Raw genomic sequence first — 19,396 nt, forward strand, 5'->3', positions numbered from 1 at the left:
CTACTATAAAGTTACTGTTTTTCTGTTAGGAACTAGTAAGTATTTCATGGAGAGATACTTTGATACTATGTATCAAAATTAAGTTACGATAGGTATCACTATATTTCAAACAATAACCAGTGGCTTTTTCCACTGTGAATTTTTTTTTTCCTTTTCTGAGACAGAATCTCACTCTGTTGCCCAGGCTGGAGTGCAGGGTTACAATCTTGGCTCACTGAAACCTCTGCCTCCTGGGTTCAAGCAATTCTCCTGTGTCAGAGCCTCCCAAGTAGCTGGGATTACAGGCATGTGCCACCATACCCAGCTTATTTTTGTATTTTTTGGTAGAGACGGGCTTTACTGTATTGCCCAGGCTAGTCTCAAACTCCTGACCTCAAGTGATCTGGTAACAGAGCAAGACTGTCTCAAAAAAAAAAAAGAGTCTAGTCTTCACCAAGGTCAAGATTCTAAGGCTAGAAAAGACCTAAATATAGCACCTGTGGCTGTTCAGTGTATATCATCACATGCAAATAGCTCTTGATAATGTTTATGGTGCTACATGAGACTTGAAAGCTGAGGTTTTCTTTAATCTTTGAGAGCTGCCCTGAATCTGCTACTGGCTTAAATGCTATTTACATTGAGTGTCTTACAATTCTGAAGGTTGGAATTCCTAATTGGGTCTCACTGTGCTAAAATCAGGGTGTCAGCAGAGCTGTGTTCCCTTCAGGATACTGGGGGAGATTGTTTTCTTGCCCTTTCCAGCTTTTAGAGGCCACTTGCATTCTTTGCCTTGTAGTTCCCTTCCATCTTCAAAATCAGCAACGGCCGGTTTTTTCACACAGCCACGGTCTGACCTTAACTCTTCTCCATCTTCCACTTCTAAGGATCTTTGTGATTATATTGGGCCTATCTGGCTATTCCACTTCAGCAATTAGAAACGTTAATTCCAACTGCTACCTTAATTCCCCTTTGCGGTGTGACATAACATATTCAGAGGTTCGTGGGCTTAGTATGTCAACCTCTTTGGGAGCCATTATCCTGCCTACGACAGCCAGTATCACAGCTATCTGGGGTGCACGTTCAACAGCTGCAAAGCAATCCTTGCAGAGGGCATTTTCACCTTCTGAGATGTGACGATGACCCAAGAACAGGGCTCATTCATTTGTTCTTGTGGTACTGTGCAGCTCCAAGTATTTCTTGAGGGCTGTGTCCTAGACAGCCAGCCATTTCATTTGAGGGATACTACAATGAACAAAATAAGCTTCCTCAACTCGTTTAAAGACTAGGGCAGGTATCAGGTATTGGGACTAGGGTATAGGTATAACAGAGTTACATGACTAAATATATAATTTTTAAAAGACTGTGTTTAATTCAATAAAGGAGAAGTTCAGGGTGCTTGCAGATTTAATGGTATGTACTGCCCTAATCCAGGTCAGAAAGTCTTCCCCTTGAAACTGGTGTTTGAGCTAAGTTGGAAAGGATGAGGGTGTGGGGGTGAGGGTGGAGCTCAGGGAGGGCGTTAGTGCAAAGGCCCTGGCAGGGGAGGGAGCTTGGGGGCTTGAAAGGGCTGAGGGATGGGCACTGTGGTTGGAAGTCAGAGCCAGAGAGAGACAATGGCATAAGGGGAGGCTAGGTTAAGCGCCAGATCATACTGGAGAGTCCTGGAAGCTGTGCAGGCAGCCAAAGTAGCTGGGTATTTAAAATATTTGAATGGCTTTACCAGGGAGGGCTGCCAGAGCTGCATGTTTACCAGATGACTCTAGCTGCTAGTGTTATGTGAAAAACGGGCTTCAGTGAGGCAATAGTTGCCCAATTGTAGCATCTGAGAGATGGTGATTCCTTAGATGAGAAATGGAGAGAGGCGGCTGAAATAGTTCATTTAGGAGGCAAAACTAGCAGGACTTGGTGATGGATAGTTATGGGGGTTAAGGAAAAAGGTATCTGGGGAGGACTTTGATTTGGAGAAGTAGATTCAGGGCTTAGTAAGATCATGAATATGTTTTGGATCTGTTAAGGGAGTGCTACTTGCATGTAGTGGGTAAAGACCTGCAGGGCCGCCCACCATCTTCCTCCCTGCAGGACAGCTCTGCACCAAAGACTCATAGGGCCTCAAATGGCAGCAGCGCTGAGGTTAAGAAACCTAAGTTCAGAGGCTACTTAGAAGAGGGCAAGCTGGCTGAGCTGGCTGAGAGCAGCCAGTAGAGTGTAACATGAGAAAGATGTGTGAGAATGAGTATCAGGTGGGGAAGATTGAAAATGGGTCCTGACTTTAAGGATGTGGCAAATTCTGGTGACCATAAGTTTCTGTGACATGGGGGTCAGTGAGGGAGCAGCATTTTTTTTTTTTTTTTTTTTGAGACAGAGTCTAACTCTGTCGCCCAGGCTGGAGTGCAGTGGTGCTTTCTTGGCTCACTGGAACCTCTGCCTCCCAGGTTCAAGCAATTCTTACGCCTCAGCCTCCCAAGTAGCTGGGATTACAGGCATGCACCACCATACTGGCTAACTTTTTGTATTTTAGTAGAGACAGGGTTTCACCATGTTGGCCAGGCTGGTCTTGAACTCCTGACCTCAGGTGATCCACCTGCCTCAGCCTCTCAAAGTGCTGGGATTACAGGCGTGAGCCACCGCTCCCGGCCTAGAGAAGCTTTTAAGTAGAATTAAAGAGTAAGATAATAAGAAAATGGAGACAGTGAGTTTAGACAACTCTACAGTAGAGATAAACCAGTAACTGAAGGGAGAAACGGGATGAGTTAGGCTATTTCTGTGTTTTATTTATTTATTTTTAAGATGGCGTTTTGCTCTTGTTGCCTAGGCTGGAGTGCAATGGCACAATCTCGGTTCACTGCAACCTCTGCCTCCCGGGTTCAAGCGATCCTCCTGCCTCAGCCTCCCTAGTAGCTGGGATTACAGGCACCCACCACCGTACTCAACTAATTTTTTTTTTCTTTTTTTGGAGATGGAGTTTCGCTCGTTACCCAGGCTGGAGTGCAATGGCGCGATCTCGGCTCACCGCAACCTCCGCCTCCTGGGTTCAGGCAATTCTCCTGCCTTAGCCTCCTGCGTAGCTGGGATTACAGGCACGCGCCACCGTGCCCAGCTAATTTTTTGTATTTTTAGTAGAGATGGGGTTTCACCATGTTGACCAGGATGGTCTTGATCTCTTGACCTTGTGATCCACACGCCTCAGCCTCCCAAAGTGCTGAGATTACAGGCGTGAGCCACTGCGCCCGGCTTCAACTAATTTTTTGTATTTTCAGTAGAGATGGGGTTTCACTATGCTGGCCAGGTGGTCTCGAACTCCTGACCTCAGGCAATCCACCTGTCTCAGCCTCCCAAAGGGCTGGGATTACAGGTGTGAGCCACTGCACCCAGCTATTTCTGTATTTTAAAGATAAGAAGACTGGGCCCAGTGGCTCATGCCTGTAATTCTAGCATTTTGGGAGGCCAGGGCAGGAGGATTGCTTGAAGCTAGGAGTTTGAGACCAGCCTGGGCTACATAGCAAGACCCCATCTTTAAAAAAAAAAAAAAGCTGTGCATGGTGGTGCGTGCCTGTAGTTAAAGCTACTCTAAAGGCTGAGGTGGGAGGATTGCCCAGGAGTTTGAGGCTGCAGTGTGCCATGATCACACAAGTGTACTGAATTGAAGCCTGGGCAATAGGGCAAGACCTGATCACAAATAAAAAAGTAGAGATGAGAGGCATTTGAGCATTTGGAAATGCTAATAATCCTAGGGGGCTGGGATGCAGACAGGGAGGGAAGGACTGGCTTTAACCTGGAAATGTGGCTTACCGCAGTAGCAGGAGGGGAAGGGAAGATGGATTAATTCATCCAGTGGCCTATAGAGGCTTCCTTGACCTCTGCCTCTCACATCGTGGGGGAAGCTTTGATGGCTCAGGAAGGGAGTCAACAGCAGACCACTGATCCCAAACTGGATTGTTGCGTGCCTTTGAAGTCAGGGAAGGGTTTGGTTTTAGGACTTGTTGGACCAATAATGCAGGTTCTGGGTGTTCTGTGAACCATCAGTAGCAAAGACAGGGATATAACACTGGTCAGGTTTCTGAGGGAGGCTGTCGCCTGGAGCATTTAATGAGCAAACTTTCTCTTTGGAATCAACATTGCAGTTCCTTTTTCCCTCCAGTTTTCTTGCATGTTCTTTGGAGCAGTTTCTTCTGATCAGCAAGAACACTTCAACCACCCTTTCGACAGTCTGGCAAGAGCAAGTGACAGTGAAGAGGACATGAATAATGGCAGGTTCTCTTTATCTTAATGCTTAATGATGGCTGAGCTGGCCCCCAGCCCAATGACCGGCTCACTTGCCCCTCAAGCACGAGTTTGCATGTTTAGTGTCTTAAAGAGGTTGTTCCAGACTTCCTTGGAATGGAGATGGGCTTCAGAACCACATCATCTTATACAACAACCATATCTAGAAATAGCTGCTTGTCAAGTGTATGTAACTTGCTTTAAATCCATTATGCTACTTCGGAGGCAGAAAAGTTTTCTATGAAAGAAAAATGCCCATTAGAGTTCTTCAATTCAGTGTACTTTCACCCTAGCACTTTTAACATCTTTGCTAGTTTTATAAAGGTATTTAAACTTTATTCGGCAGCCATTTGGAGTGCATCAAGATGGCTTGAAATGGAATTTTGTGATTTGTCGTCAGGTATCTTTTGTATTTGATTGCAAACATTTGGATTTTAGTTTTTTCATGTAATACCATGGCCTTTTTTTTGTCCATTGTTTTTATTTTAAGACTTTAAGTAGAATAAACCCTGGAAAAAAGATCAAGAACAAAAATTTTACATGGTTACCTTCGCTTTTTTTTTAGATGAGTCTTGCTCTGTCACTCAGGCTCAAGTGCAGTGACACAATCTCGGCTCAGTGCAATGTCTGTCTCTTGGGTCCAAGCGATTGTCCTGCCTCAGCCTCCCATGTAGCTGGGATTACAGGTGTGCACCCTATGCCTGGCTAATTTTTTGTCTTTTTAGTACAGGGTTTCGCCATGTTGGCCAGGCTGGTCTTGAACTCCTGACCTCAAGTGATCCACCACCTCAGCCTCCCAAAGTGCTAGGATTACAGGCTTGACCACCGTGCCCAGCCTTGAGTGTTTTTATAGATTGTAAAATTTTACTTCCTAACCTCAAATTGTTCTGATTTTCAGATGTGATTTTTGATTTTGCAGTGTGATGCAGAAAAGAATTTAATGGAAGTGATGCCAAATATTTCTGTATTATCTGACATAGAACAGTATCCTCCACTGCCAAGACAGCTGAGTTTGGAGTAGAATAAGGTGGAAGACAAATGTCTGTTCTTTGGCCCTTTAAGAGTTAGCTTTTTACCTGTACAAATGGACTAAAAAATCTGGCACAAAACATTGTTATGTAATGTCTTGTGATATGTGCCTCTCCCTCCTCCAAACCTGTTTACAGTCAATTATAACCTGACAAACGAGACTTTTGTAACATCTTGTTAATTCTTTCTACAACCTTCAAACCCTAAGGAAGTGTTAACTGGCAAGCAATTGTACTTTAGACTTTGTGAGAAATTCATGAAGGTGGCTGAGTAGATTAGCATGCTTTAGCACTGTGAATAGGGTTCTAACTGAAACCAGAATGAATTTGGCTCTTGTAGCTTAGTAATGAGTCATAGCTACCCACAATAACATAATAAAAACTCAAGTTCATCCCAAGATGTTCCTTAGTGAATGAAAATGAGTGTTAACCAAGCTTTTTATGGTAATTGGCAATGCCCACATAGTTTCAACTAAGTCCTTCACATTGTAGGTTGAAGATTTATGTATCTCATGCTTACACTGATGAATTAACACTAAACTTCTGATACTTCTAACAGATGCAGATGCCTACACAGACAGCTTTCTTTCTTTTTGAGACGGAGTCTTGCTCTGTTGCCCAGGTTGGAGTGCAGCGACCTCAACTTGGCTCATTGCAACCTCCACCTCCCAGGTTCAAGCAATTCTCCTACCTCAGCCTGTCAAGTAGCTGGGATTATAGGTGCTCACCACCATGCCCAGCTAATTTTTGCATTTTTAGAAGAGATGGGGTTTCACCACATTGGCCAGGCTGGTTTCAAACTCCTGATCTCAGGCAATCTGCCTACCTTGGCCTCCCAAAGTGCTGGGATTATAGGTGTGAGACACTGCCCAGCCTCAAAGAGAGCTTTTATACACAACAGTAACTCTGTAGGTCTCTTTGTTGAGGATAAAGTTTCTGATTCATTCATCAGAGGGGTTTAGGTCTTGAAAGCATCATCATCAGTAATAGCCTGGATGCAGCATTGGACTATTTATTTTTTAATTTTTTTAAGAGATGAGGTTTTACGTTGTTGGCCAGGTTGGTCTTGAACTTCTGACCTCAGGTGATCCACCCACCTTGGCCTCCCAAAGTGCTGGGATTACAGGGGTGACACTGGCAGGTTGTGGTGGCTCACACCTGTAACCCCAGCACTTTGGGAGTCACACAGCCAAGCAGACCACTTAAGCCCAGCAGTTCAAGACCAGCCTGGGCAACATGGCGAGATTCCATCTCTACAAAAAATGCAAAAATTAGCCAGGCACTTTGGATTTTGGAATTTGGATACAGAGTGCCAAGTTGAAATACAGTCATGTGCTGCATACCAACATTTTGGTCAATGACGGACCACACAAGACAGTGGTGGTCCCATAAGACAATGGAGCTGCCCTATACAGGTGTACCCTTTTTTCTTTCATACTAGTTTTGCTAAACCATTTCTGTTTAGATATACAGATACTGTTGTGTTACAACTGCCTACAGTTTTCAGTACAGTAACATGCTATACGGGTTTGTTGCCTAGGAGCAACAGGCTATCTATATAGCCCAGATGTGTAGTAGGCTAGACCATCAAGGCTTGTTGACGTCAGTATACAACGACGAAATTGCTAAGGATTCATCTGTCAGAACATCTCTGTTGTTAAACAACACGATTGTACACCAAAATTTTTTTGTAGCTTCCCTCAATACTATATGGAAGGTGCAAAGCTTCAGCTTGGAAAAACTTCTAATATTTTACATTCAGTTGTCAGTCCATCTTAATGAATTTTTGAGGAAGCTAAACTGATGTAGTGAATAGTGAACCAGTTGGAGGCAGTTAAAGTAGTAGTACATATTCACTGCTGGGAAGACTAGGAGGCTTGGAAATGAGGACTTGATAGAGACCAACAAACTCAATGTCAAGGGCTGGTGTCTCAGTTACTACTAAAACCAAAAGGAGTACACAGATTAGTATAAATACTATATTTATTAAATATCTTTACAGTTTATTTAAATGTATTTACAGAACTATTCCTGCATAAGTTATAATTCAGACATCCAAATTCAGGTAATTGCCTCTTGGGTAATAAGACAAATAATGATAGTCTCAACAGAAAAAAGCAGCTCATTAGTATACACAGATTCTAATTTCTTCATTATTTAGCCATCTTTGCCACAAACTACCTCCTAACAGTTAAAATTTTGACACGGACACTTTTTAATTGAGAAGTTCAATTTTGCAAAGAATCTAATTAAAAAAAAAATAGGATTCAAATATGTTCTGCTTCATGTTTTGTTTTATAAGCAGATTTTGGTTTTTTTGATACTGTAAAATTTTTTAAATGCACAAATGTGATAGTTTCCAGAGAAACTGAACGCTGTAGCTTCTACCAAAGACAGCTAGTATAAGGTGACAAGGAACCATGAACTTGTCCAAAAGTACAAACGTTTACAGTTCTAGCCAATCTTGTTTACATTCTCCCAAACACTCAAAGCTGACTCAATAAATTCCCACGATTCCTGCCTTGTTACTTGGTGTGGTGGGCTAGTGGTACTGAAGGTGGTTTCTGTCTCGGGACTACTGTCCCATCCAGAACACACGCAGCTGATAGGAAAAGACACTCTCCCATCATGCAAAGTTTGAAACCAAGTTTCTAATGTAGACACGGCCCAACCCCAAGACATACACACCTGGAATGGATTCTTTTGTGATTTAGTACCCATCAACCATGTCAAGCAATTACAGTAACTCAGGACAAATAACTTGTTCCCCCCACATCCCATTTCTTCTTTTAGTTTTTAGAGCCTATGGACTCTACTGCATCTCCATTTGGTAAATTTTTTTTTTTTTTTTGTGCGCAGGCAGCTTAAGTTCATAGGAAGAAATAAGGTTCTGATATGTTTAGAGTGCACATTTTAAAACAGAACAAAATAAAAATTTCAAGCATGTGATAAAAATATTGATTTTTATAATACAGTATTGCTTTATAAATATAGATGGAAAAGCTATAAACTTTACTGGTCTTTGGTGCATCCAGAGAGGGGTAAGTAATTTGCCATTTGTAAATTAGAAATCCAAATTTTATCTTTTGTTATAAAAGTCCATACATGAGGCAAGTGTGTGTGTGTGTGTGTGCACATTCATGCGTGTGCACGCTGCTTGACTTAAAATACCATTAACACACACATCAGGTTCAGAATCAGACCCACCAAGTGGTACAGCACAGTAACAACCCAGGGAGGCTTGGGTCTGTGACCTAGAAAATTCTTCTATGGGTCCAACACAGCCTCTGACCACTGAGAGGAGAGATACTTGTTAAGCAGTGCTCCAACTGACCCCCCCTCCCGCCCCCGGCAGTCATAAAATTAAGTGCATAACACAAAAAGAACAGGGGAAAATAGAGAAAATATTTTATTTCACTATCTATAGGCCAGATCCAAAGTCAGTTCCACTGTGAAACTCAATTCTTGCCTCACTACTTTCAGTATCACTGGAACACAGTGTCAGTTTCTAACAATCATTTCTCAAAAAGGTAAGCTGAGTAAATGAGTTGTATAAAATGCTACCAATCTAGCTTTACAGAGATTGTGTCTGACAGGTTAAATGAGAGCAGAGAAAAACCAGAAACTTGACGAGCACTGCTCTTACCAGGAATTAAATGTGGGCGTTGGAAAATGAATGCAAAATATATCCAGATCATAAGGCTACATACCTCTTACCAAAAATAATTGAAAACCTAAACAAAAGAGCTGAAGTTGTCAGTCCTAATATAAATGTGTTCCTTCTAACAAAACCCTTCTGGATGCAACTTTATTTCTTAAATACACAGAGACTGCAAATAGTTTGTGCAAAATAAATACTCTTCCACTTGCCACTCATGCTTCTGTGTTTTATCATAGCATGATGATTCTCCTTAAATAGAGTCTTCCTCCACGCCCCCCACCCACCCCCACCTCCTCTACCAAAGAATTCTGTTTTGTCAAGTTAGGGTAGTTAAGGCATTCTGACATGTAATTAAAGGTGATTCAAAATAGATTATCTAACATTATGCCAATTTAGGAATAGTAGATAAATTACTGAACGGCTTACAAATGAATAACTCATTCTTATTATAAATGAAATGCCTGTTACAAGCATGATGCATTGAAATATAGTAATGACATGTACATGGTACATGTTAAACAATTTTAAATAAAAGCTTGACAGTTACTCAAATATACAGTACAAATTCACAAAACAAAATCTTTTAAAACAAGTTGAGGTAACCTCAAACATAAAATTTTAATGCAATAAACCAGGGAGTCAGTATCTCCTTTAGAGAAAAAGACTTTCTATATTCTCCTCAAGTAGATTCTCATCAGGTTTAATTGCATTCTCATCTATACACCAATGTTACCTGACTTATATATAAAACATGGCTTTAATTTAAGGATTTCTAAGTATATATTTTTTTCTACCACCAAGTTAATGAAGGAAAAAACTGACCCAAAAATATATATCTTTACAGCAGTCAACTTGTACACAAACCTTAAAAATAAGTTTGAACTTGCAGATAATGGGAAAACTGAATGCGGGGTAGTTTTGTAAGGAAACTATACACTGCAAAATGGCTATTCGGAAACTGTAAACATTAAGCTTGATTCAGAAACCCCTAAATTTCTGTGTGGGGTAATTGTAAATGTCAGATCATCACTGGGAGTTTTCCTCATGGACATCTGTGCTGCTGCCGCTGCACACAGTGCTCTCTCCACATGGACTCACTGGATTTGGTGCATGCTCTATAGAAAGCAAAAGGTCTGAGAGTACGAGTATGGGTAGGTAGCATAACCACTGAAAGCCAACAAAATTCAAAGTTACAGCTGTCTGTTCTCAACTCTTCAGGCGTTGGGCCTAAAGTTCTCATTCAGGGGCATCCTATCAGACAACTAGGTAGCAATTTTGGCCATAACATTAAATTTCTAGGCTTTGAGGGGTTTTACAATCTTAAATAGTATTTCCATAAAAAAATATTGGTAAAGTGTCTCCCCGACCCCTCCTGGAGATCAGGCTTCAGCCTGTGATGTGGAGTAATCAAGAAACTGCCAAACTTTAACCACAGGAACACAATTAAACATCTTTTTAAAAGCATGAAATATTTGCACCCATAGAACTAAAATGGATTTTTCTCCCGATTTGTAACAAAAAAGTTCTGGGATCAAAACTGTATAACCCAGAGCATGTTTTAGAGCAGAATTATAAGCCCCTGAAAAATAGGAGTTTATAACAGAAACAAAGCCACACCAATCATCATAACAAAGACGATGCCTGTGGAGTACACGTGTAACATTTCTTTTGATGAATAATGTATGTTTCTACTAGATGTATCATTTCGCACAATTTGCGTTGGACTTTTACGATCCCTTTAGCACACTAGGATTCTGAATACACTTTACCAACATGACTAATTTCCAATACTTCAACTACTTTTGAAAAGTAACAGCCATGGTGGCGCTGAACACCTCCATCTCCATCATGGAAAGAACATCGAGAAATGAAGGCCAATCTTCAAATCTTGGATCTCTTCAATTGCTGCCGGCAGATATGAGCTAGTGAATGATAGTAGTGGTTCTCAATAAAGATCTCAACGGGTCTCAAAAAGACGGGCAAAAGACTTACATCACTGGCCATTGAGATCAGTGGCAAAGAAATGTGGTCCTGCCAGCAGGATCAGCACACATGGCAGGGAAAATCTGGGACGATGAAAGGGAAGGCAGGACTTGACACTTTAGCTAGTCAGTCTGTATACTCAGCCACTATTGAAAGAAGGACGGTAATGTCATCTGGCTTTCCACCTACAATGAAAATGAAAACCTGTTAATGTATTTTTTTTTCTTCCTTTATTTTATCTTTTTAAATTAAAAAAAAAAAAAAAAAAAAGATAGGGTTTCACCATGATGGCCAGGCTGGTCTTGAACTCCTGACCTCAGGTCATCCACCCACCTCAGCCTCCCAAAGTGCTAGGATTACAGGCATGAGCCACCACGCCCAGCCTGTTAGTGTATTTTCAAAGGAAAAGTCAATTAAAAATGTGGGCTTAAATAAGTCCTGGGAGACAAATGTTTGCATTCCAGGCAGTTTTGGTTTGTCAATATACCCTAGTAGAATAAAGAAAAAAATATTTGATAAGCAGTTTAACAAAATGCCAAGAAATTACATGAAACTGAAGCTTAAAAAAAAAAATCTTCCCTGCTCCTTTACAACAGGACCTCTGTCAAATGGCCACCACACCCTCTGTTCCCATCAATCACAATGAATCTGACGAGAAAGTTACATGCTTCTACCCACAGTCCTAATTTAGACAAACATATCCAATGTTTTGAAACTAGGAATAGCCTTGTATTCTAATCTGCCAAACAGCTATGGCATGCACTTTTCTATTTTAACATTTCCTGGAGGGCTAAGAAATGTTTTACATACCATAAAATTTTATCAACAAGAAACTAATTCTACTAGTTCTGATACACTAGCACCAACATGTCATCCCAGCCCTAAGACAGAGCCACTGGCCTGCTCCCAAAGTCACACACCATGCAGTAGATAGGACAACTCTTCAATCAAGGGCAGTTTCACATTGCTTCCCTCTTCAAATCTTGCTGTGGCAATTTGGCAGGCAAATACTGTTGAGTCCCACAAAGCCAGAGGAAGGGAGAAGTGAAATGTCAGCCACGTGAAAGGCAGAATGTTAAACTGTTAGGAATGTCCAGGCACTCTGGCCATAGCTTGGAGGCCTTTTGGGCTCAGGTCCAAGCATTGCAGTGGTGGCAATAAAAGGCTTCAGGTTCCACCTTCCTCTGCAGCCAATGAGGTTTGGTTCTGAAGGGCATCCTGTGTGGGGAAGACGTGACGACATGCACTTGCTCTCACCCTCCTGACCTTGCTGAAAGCCACCAGTGCACAGCTTGGCTGGGAGAGAACACCTCCACAGTCTCACACAGAGCTCACAATGCTCCACTCTACTGACACCATGTCCCTAGCCAGTCCCTATGACCTTCCCAAAGAATGCTTACCTCTCACATTCAATCCATTGTCACATGCAAACTGTGCGAAAGGTGACATATAATTTGGGTCATAGGCCAGCTCATGAGCTTGCTCAGCAATGCTTCTTGCAGTCTGTTGTATACTCTCATAATTTGAATTCTAAGATAAAGCATGAGGAAGTTATTTTACCATAATGCTCGAGACAGTAACATTTATCTAACCACTTTTTCCATCATTTAAGTTTTATTCTAGTTAGAAAAGACATTAAAACATTATGCCCTGGCTAATATGAACAAGACACCAGTGCTGCCTACACAAGATATCAGTAACTCCTTTGCTATGGTGGCCTTGAGCCCTAAAGTTTGAATGTTCATTTTTGCTTTTTTCCCCATTTGAAATTCTAAAGGTAGTCTTGCTAAAATAGGATGAATTGAAATGGAAGCTTCTGATAGCCTTTGAAGGATGACCTCAAAAGTCTCCCTGCTTAGGAACACATGCTGGCCAACCCCAGTTTGCTCTCCAAGTAAGAGTTGCCAATTGCTCTAGTGAAGATACCTTCAGAATTTTATATCATGAGGATATTCCCGTCTAGCTATGTAATCTTGGGCCACACCCTTATCCCTGCTGCTCCAACTTCCTCATCTGCAAAATGGGAATGGGAACACGAGGTCCACTTCACAAAGCCGGGAAAAAATGGAAAGCCTAGTTTTCACCTCCTTCCTCTCTCTATGGGACAAGCCTAACTATTTGCTTACTGGTGGCAGCTCAAGTCACACTGAGGCTTCTAGCGGCCTACTGCCCTTGGTGGGCTCTGGCATGACTATTTCTTATCTGCCTGATTGAACACCTGCTGGTGTGTTAGAATAAAAGAAGAAAAAGACAACCAGGACCCAACACCATTAGACACCATTAAAATACAAATAAAGATACAAACAAGAAATGCCCTCATCTAGACTTTTCCTACTTTTACCAGCCTATGAAAAACCTGAGTAGGAAGCTTCTTTTTCCAATTACTCCAATTATGAGTATTTCCATTTACAACTGTTTGAAAGACCAGAGCTATTATTATTTTCCTGGAATTCACAAAATAGTTCTTTCCAAAACTATAAAGAGCTAATGCAACTGAATCAATTAACCTCAGCTCTCCAGAGAAGGTCACTCTTCCCAAGAGCTAACCTTTGAGTTAATTACCTTTAATTTTTTTAGCTCCTGAAGGATCATATAATCAGGCATGTTGTCAAAGAGTCCATCTGTCGCCGTCAGGATAATATCTCCTAACTGAACATCAAAAGACGTGCTATCAGCAGCATCCGGACTGTGGCAAGGACAGAGGAAGGACAAAGTTAAGAAGGCCCTTTAGAGATGGGTTCAAAATGTCCTACAGGTATTATTTTCCAATGCAATAAGATTTCTGCAAGAAAAACTGATTTATAATAATGGAGTCAATTTTTTTTTTTTGAGACAGAGTTTTGCTCTTGTTGCCCAGGCTAGAATGCAATGGTGCAATCTCTGCTCACTGCAACCTCTGCCTCCCAGGTTCAAGCAATTCTCCTGGCTCAGCCTCCCAATGGAGTCAATTTTTTAAAAAAGTCATTCTGAAACTCCCAACCCTGAAAACAGTTAACTGAAAACTCTAATATTAATGTTTCAAAATCTTAACTGAAACTACCAAGTAAAACCAAGTCTGATAATTGGTCACAAGTGGCTGAGAAGGGGGAAGGGTTCTCTTCTGAGTTAGATCTAACATACCTCTAAAATCCTAGCAGAAATGAGCCTTTATTCCTAATTCTTTACAGCCAAATTCCACTCTCTCCTTTTTTTTTTTTTTCTTTTTGTGAAAACAAGTCTCACTCTGTCATCGAGGCTGGAGTGCAATGGTGTGATCTTGGCTCACTGCAACTTCTGCTTCCCAGGTTCAAGCAATTCTCCTGTCTCAGCCTCCAAAGTAGCTAGGATTACAGGCACGTAAGATAGTGCCTTTAGGATTACAGGTATGCACCAACATGCCCAGCTTATTATTATTATTTTTTAACATTTTTAGTAGAGAAAGGGTTTTGCCGAATTGGCCAGGCTGGTCTCAAACTCGTGACCTCAGGTGATCAGTGTGCCCCAGCCTCCCAAAGTGCTGGGATTATAGGTATGAGCCACTGGACTAGCCCACCCTCTCTTATTCACATTTTTCACTCATCAGTTTCCTTGTACGTTTGAATCTGGCTCTCAGGGACCCATGCCATAGTGAGGGTGCGATGATGAGTACCCATGGAGAACGACATGCCAATCCTATAAGAATTCATTCACTTGAAATATCAACCGTGTTCGGGCATAGTAAGGACTGTGTGTCTCCTCAGGCCCCAAAATGCTCATCATGCATGGATATTTATTAGTGTGCCTGGCATAACAGGTCCTCAAAAAATATCTTGATATCTTAACCGGGCACAGTGGCTCACACCTGTAATCCCAGCACTTTGGGAAGCAGAGGCAGGCGGATTACTTGAGGTCAGGAGTTCAAGACCAGCCTGGCTATCATGGTGAAACACCATCTCTGCTAAAAATGCAAAAATTAGCCAAGCATGGTGGCACATGTCTGTAATACCAGCTACTCAGGAGGCTAATGCAGGAGAATTGCTTGCTTCAACCCCAGACGTGGAGGTTACAGTGAGCTGAGATGGTGCCACTTGCACTCCAGCCTGGACGAAAGAGTGAGACACCATCTCAGAAAGAAAGAAAAGAAAAAAGAAAGAAGGAAGGAACAAAGAAAGAAAGAATATCTGTTGTGTAACTGAGTGAAGCAGCAAAACAGATGACTCTCCAAATTGGAGAAAAAAACGTTTCAATATACTGTTGAAGAAAACAAAGTGCAGACGGTGTGTTAGGTGTGTAGTATGTGCAACCATTTCCATTTTTTAAAAAGGCAGAAAGACACAGAGATGCTTCTATATGCAGAGAATAAATCTGGAGAAAATCAAAGAAACTGCTCATAGCAGGCCATGTGTGGTGGCTATGGGAGCACTTTGGGAGGCCAAGGCAGGCGAATCACTTGAGGTCACCTGGCCAAGATGGTGAAACCCTGTATCTACTAAAAAATACAAAAACTTAGAGCGTGGTGGTGCACACCTGCAGTCCCAGCTACTTGGGAGGCTGAGGCAGGAGAATCATTTGAGCCTGGGAGGCAGAGGTTGCAGTGAGCCAAGATTGCACTATGGCACTATAGCCTGGGTGGCAGAGTAAGACTCTTGTCTCCAAAATAAAAAGAAACTGCTCATAGCGGCTACCTTTGAGGAGAGAGTATGTGGTGAGGGCAGGAACAGGAGGCAGATGTCTCACTAAACTTTTTTGTGTACAACTCTTAAAAAACAAAACAAAACCAGATGGGAGATCTTTTTTTCTGACAATTCGTGATGAAAACAGACATAAAAATGGGTGGAGAGAAAAGATCATATATTCAGAGATCATGGCCTCCTGAGGTTGATCCTTGGCGACTTCTTAAGGCCAGTTTCACTGCTTCAGGCCTCCATGGGGAGGGAAAGGTGAGATCTAATAATCTGCCTTAACCTGTAATTAAGGAATAAGAGCCAGGAAAACAAATCAGATACTGACCTGGAAGGGAGGCACCAAACTCAAAAGCACCCTGAGCTTGATGGAAAAACCCCAACACTTGTGTAAGCAATGTGACAAGATTTGTGAAGAAAGAGTGTAAAAATGAACAAAAGCACACATGCCTAGGGGATTCACACTAAGTGCAATCAGAAAATTTCTGGTTCATCTTCACTTGACTGAGGAAAAAAGGTGGCACATGTAAAGTTCTGCCATGTGCTGCTGCAGGAAACCAACTTTCACTTACACATTTAGATAATCAACATTTTGTAAAAACGTCTACTAAAGGAAAACCTGTAAGTTGAAGTTAAAATAATATTCTGTAGATAAGAGGGACCAGTAACTAAGGAGACACATGCAGCACGGAAAAAAAAAAAAAGACTGTAAAACTGAGGGAAATTAGGTCAATTCTTTCTGTGGAATAAAGAGAAAACAATGCAAGATGCTCTCATCTGCTTGGCCTTTGAAAGCTAATCAGATTCTAGAAGTGTAGATTAATGACCAGACCGGCACTGAAGCTCTGTTTTATGCTGAGGTTTTTCTTTCCCCAGGAGCGTCCTTTGCTATTCTGTCTGTGAAAGTCTTGCTCCCATTGGACAGTTCGTCCTCTCCTAACACTCCCACCCATGAGCTTGGTGTTCCGCCAGCTGCAGTTTTGCCCATTTTGATTGAACATACTGTGCTGCTGGAAACTTTTGACTGCATTGAAACATGAGCTGAAATCACATGCTAGCGAGCTGTCTCTGGGCTCCAGGGGAGGCCACCTCCACCTTGCTGGCATGCCAGCAGAGTGCTGCCCCGACCTGTCTGTCCCAAAGACAGCGTGTGAGATACAGCAGGACTGCTCCGGCCCTTGGAAGCCCAACAAGAAGAATCAAATGAAGAAAAAATTATAGGACCTGTCTCCAAAAACTGTGATCTGAGCTTGGTCTCTACGGAGGCCTTGGCATTCAATGTTCTCCCCACTCCAGTGTGGCTAATAATGTAGATTACAGCCAACTTAAGAAGGGCCTAGAATCAATTACTTTTCCAATTATGGTCACCCACCTACTTTTACTTTTTACTTTCAGATTTAGGTGGGTGACCATAATTGGAAGAATATTTACTGGTAACAGTTACTTTTACCGCTAAAGTTACTTTTTAGATGGGCAATACTGAATATTTAATTATATAACATGCTCATTCCGGTTTAAAAGATGGTACTGATAATTCATTTTATCTTAGTTTGGACCTAAGAGCTGGTTTAATGAGAGTTATTAAGTAGAGACAAGTACTTGCTAGAATGCTTCTATTTTTACAAAAGGTTCATTGTCCGTTAATCGACATTTATGAACTACAAATCGATGTTTGTGCCAGGTCCTAAAAGCTGTAAGACTTAAACACACTAAAATCTGAGGCTGTCTTTGCCTTCTTCTGACACTCATCTAAGAAAAGATAAACTAAAAGTCAACTCAAAAAAGCACCATTTTGGCTGGGCATGGTGGCTCACACCTGTAATCCCAGCACTTTGGGAGGCCAAGGCAGGCGGATCACAAGGTCAGGAGTTCAAGACAAGCCTGGCCCACATGGCAAAACTCTATCTCAACTAAAAATATAAAAATTAGCCAGGCATAGTGGTGGGCATCTATAATCTCAGCTACTCAGGAGGCTGAGGCAGGAGAATCACTTGAACCCAGGAGGCAGAGGCTGCAGTGAGCCAAGATCGTGCCATTGTACTCCAGCCTGGGCAACAAGAGCAAGACTCCGTCTCAAAAAATAAAATAAAATAAGGACTGTATTGGAAGATTCTTGACAATTTAAAAATGAACTGAGTAAGAATGTGAGGAAGAAATAGAGAACACCTCAATAACATTGTCAAAGAACATATCCAAGACCACTTTTTTTTTTTTTTTTTAAGAGACAGGGTTTCGCTATGTTGCCCAGGTTGGACTTAATCAATTCTCAAGCCTCAGCCCCTTGAGTAGCTCGGACTACAGGCCTGCATCACTGTGCCCAGCTCAAAACCATCTTGGTTTTTTTGTTTTTGTTTTTTTTGAGACAGAGTCTCACTCTGTCAACCAGGCTGGAGTGCAGTGGCGTGATCTTGGCTCACTGCAACCTCCACCTCCAAGGTTCGGGCAATTCTCTTGCCTTAGCCTCCTGAGTAGCTGGGGCTACAGGCACCTGCCACCACATCCAGCTAATTTTTGCATTTTTAGTAGAGACGGGGTTTCGCCATGTTGGCCAGGATGGTCTTGAACTCCTGGCCTCAAGTGATCCGCCCACCTCAGCCTCCCAAAGTGCTACAATTATAAGGATGAGCCACTGCACCCAGCCACTCAAGACCATTTTGATTCTGTTTCCTAAAAGTTCTATTTGATGCATGTATAAGAGGTCTAGAGAATCAGGAAGGTATTCTGACAAATAATGCAGATGTCTGTTTGTGCTCTTCCCTAACAATGTATGCAAAATCTTGTACAAGCAATGGCATGTATGAACAATGACTCATTTCTCCAGCACAATAAATGTACTGTATGTATCATGTGGTGTTGATATGAAAAACTGATATTCTGTAAGCCTGAAATAGTATTTTGACAGTCTTGTCAAATTACTGGGTGTTTATCAGAATTCCATTTGGCTAAATTATCTGGTTCCAGCAAAATATCTTCCGAAGTCAAACTAAAAGGTCCTCTTGATGAGAACATTCTCAGTGTCTTCTTTTCATGGACATGTCTACCCCACTGCATTCAAGGGGGACAGGAGGGGACTATGAATGAGCCACGTCCTGCTCACGCTTAATGGCTGAGAGGGGAGATTACCTGTCACTCAAGACGACTCCCTCAGCTTCGGGGGGAGCGATTGAGAGCTGGAATGGAGTGTTGAAGTAATGCTGCTGCTCATCTGATCGGTGCACAACTTCACCACCCCTGACAACCAGGAAGCCTGAATCGCCCAGGTTCGCCGTGTGTAAGCGGTGGCTGGTTCTGTCCAGCACCACAATGCAGGCAGTGCTGCTACCTAGAAACAAAAATCATCTCCATTTATTTTTTCTTCCTAGGCTGACTTTGCACACACATTTTAACCACGTAACCCTAAAGGGCACACACCATAATTTGAATCTCCTGCCTAAACAGGACCTTTCTTTCTTATGCTCCACATCCTCTATGAATGTCAGTAATATCCTGATCAGGGTTAACATGGTGGGGAAAGAAAAAGGATTTGTATTATACATAGTAATTGGGTCACTGATGATCTGAATTCTTCCATTTGCAGATATAGAAAGCAATAATGACTGGTATTTAATCACACTATTTCATTTCAACAGCACTGTCATCTATGCCAAATGCTCAAAAGCATGTTGTTGAGACATTAAATTTTAATAATTAAATGCCAGAATGAAAATGTTACATTTTCCCAACATTTCTTATTAGTCATTGGCAGGAAACCTTCTCCACAAAATTCACTAACATTTAAGACAGGGCACATAACCACAATTTTAAACCAGATTTCCATCTGCTGAGGTCATGAAGAACTTTCATTG

General features: G+C 41.9%; 2 protein-coding genes across 14 annotated transcripts in view; one reads left to right on the forward strand and one right to left on the reverse strand.

Moving 5' to 3' along the window:
* RAD9B (RAD9 checkpoint clamp component B) overlaps nt 1-17,511 on the forward strand; it is a 43,906-nt gene extending 26,395 nt beyond the window's left edge. For 11 of the 13 annotated variants that reach the window (XM_035257578.3, XM_035257572.3, XM_035257573.3 and 8 more), the window contains one exon: nt 4,118-5,667. In XM_035257578.3, the coding sequence (XP_035113469.1) occupies nt 4,118-4,246 (129 nt within the window). In that variant the 3' untranslated portion in view covers nt 4,247-5,667. Of the gene's footprint in view, nt 1-4,117; nt 5,668-16,427 lie in introns of those variants that run through there. The other 2 variants (XM_078337259.1, XM_054238843.2) reach the window with 2 other exon arrangements.
* Nucleotides 7,233-19,396, reverse strand: part of PPTC7 (protein phosphatase targeting COQ7) — a 49,248-nt gene continuing 37,084 nt past the window's right edge. Inside the window, exons 3-6 of the mRNA XM_002753001.7 lie at nt 18,675-18,873; nt 13,474-13,597; nt 12,312-12,441; nt 7,233-11,096 (exon numbers count right to left, since the gene is read on the reverse strand). Coding sequence (XP_002753047.1) covers nt 11,038-11,096; nt 12,312-12,441; nt 13,474-13,597; nt 18,675-18,873 — 512 coding nt within the window. The 3' untranslated portion in view covers nt 7,233-11,037. The remainder of the gene's footprint in view (nt 11,097-12,311; nt 12,442-13,473; nt 13,598-18,674; nt 18,874-19,396) is intronic.

Source organism: Callithrix jacchus, chromosome 9 (assembly GCF_049354715.1).
Source record: "Callithrix jacchus isolate 240 chromosome 9, calJac240_pri, whole genome shotgun sequence".
Taxonomy (NCBI): domain Eukaryota; kingdom Metazoa; phylum Chordata; class Mammalia; order Primates; family Cebidae; genus Callithrix; species Callithrix jacchus.